This window comes from Cynoglossus semilaevis, chromosome 1 (assembly GCF_000523025.1).
Source record: "Cynoglossus semilaevis isolate Cse_v1.0 chromosome 1, Cse_v1.0, whole genome shotgun sequence".
NCBI classification, from domain to species: Eukaryota; Metazoa; Chordata; class Actinopteri; order Pleuronectiformes; family Cynoglossidae; genus Cynoglossus; species Cynoglossus semilaevis.
Genome location: NC_024307.1, coordinates 4,492,689 through 4,494,145, shown reverse-complemented (window position 1 = coordinate 4,494,145; position 1,457 = coordinate 4,492,689). Strand labels below are relative to the sequence as shown.

Below are 1,457 nucleotides of genomic sequence, written 5' to 3'. Positions count from 1 at the left end.
ATGGAGCTAATTGTTACAAGTAAATATAAATATACAATTGAGACACAAACCATGTTTTCCTTGTACATATAATGACAACTTAAAGTAAATTATGAAAACTGCATTCTTTAGTTTAAGTTTTGAAGTTTGAAGTTAAGCCCCGTCTCATCTTAACCCTTTGTTTCCTGCTGCTGAACAGAAAGACACAGATGATGAGGTCAAAGATCACATCCGCCAAAACCTGCACCTCAGAGAGAAGGTGAGTTTGTCCAGGTGGTAATTACTGTCACTGCCACTTCCTGTAGACCGGTCTTTGAAATACTCTGTAACACTAACCCTCCCCCAGTCAGAGGACCCTGCAGTCAGGTGGCAGCTGAACCTGTACAAGGACATAGCAACGAGGACCGAAGGCCCTCCAGACCCGGAGCGAGTGGTGGACCGCATCCAGCGGATCTCGGCTGCGGTTTTCAACCTGGAGCAGGTCGGGACTTCAGAGATACACGTCGCTTTGTCTCTGACAAATTGGCAGTTGAACGTTCTATGGTTTCACTGAAAGTTTTTTTTTAACTTCTCAGGTGGAGCAGCCGCTCAGGTCCAAAAAGTGTGTTTGGCAGAAACTGTTGTCCAAACAGAGGAAGAGAGCCGTGGTGGCCTGTTTCCGCATGGCTCCACTTTATAATCTACCAAGGTACGCAACACAACTGCTTCGTTTAAATAACACTCAACACGAAGTCTGCTGGGTTCATGGATAAACAACAACAACAACAACATGCACAGAGTTGTTGTCAGACTCAGAGGTTTGTTCTACGAATGGACCAATGAGGAGGAACCTAGAAATATGGGCGTGGTGTTTTTGCTAACACTAAATATTTCCGCTGAAAACCAGACTTCCTGTCACCATTGTACAAGTGTGGACACTAGTGTCCAGAAGACAACCGATGATATTATAAACAACCTGACACCAGGGGGCGCCACCCAGTCTACATTGGCAGCTGCCAGATCAAGCAAGTGAAACGTGTCCAGGTGAAAGGAAAGATATGTTTCTCATTTTTGTGTAGTGGTCCCACAGTGTAGCGGTTAGCAAGCCTGACTCAGAAGCAAGGGATAGGTTAGGGTTTGATTCCCAGATGAAAGGGCAGCCTGCTGCAGTCGATCTGCTGTTTACAAAAGAAATTCCCAAATGTGGGGTTAATTATTGGTGGGTTATTATTGGATTATTTTGATGCTCAGATGTAAAAAGACACCACCTTGTGGCCATCTCCAGTTTTATACAGCGCTACCTGCACTATATTTACACTCAGCTCACCTTTTTTCTTCCCTTTTTCTTTGCGTCTGATTCATGACCCTCCTTTCTCTCCTCCACGGCTCCGACCCTGAGTTAATGCTCAGATCTGCCCCCTTCAGTTGATTGGACAAATGTCTGGCCTGCAGCTCTTATTAAGGCCTGGAAAAAAAAAGGGACAGTAGCAATTTCATGC

At 45.1% G+C, this 1,457-nt stretch overlaps 1 protein-coding gene across 1 annotated transcript in view; it reads left to right on the top strand.

The window, feature by feature from the left end:
• The window catches only part of LOC103393003 (ryanodine receptor 3-like), a 21,531-nt gene continuing 20,074 nt past the window's right edge, over positions 1-1,457 (top strand). Inside the window, exons 1-4 of the mRNA XM_017040978.2 lie at positions 1-19; positions 138-238; positions 326-460; positions 555-667. Coding sequence (XP_016896467.1) covers positions 1-19; positions 138-238; positions 326-460; positions 555-667 — 368 coding nt within the window. The remainder of the gene's footprint in view (positions 20-137; positions 239-325; positions 461-554; positions 668-1,457) is intronic.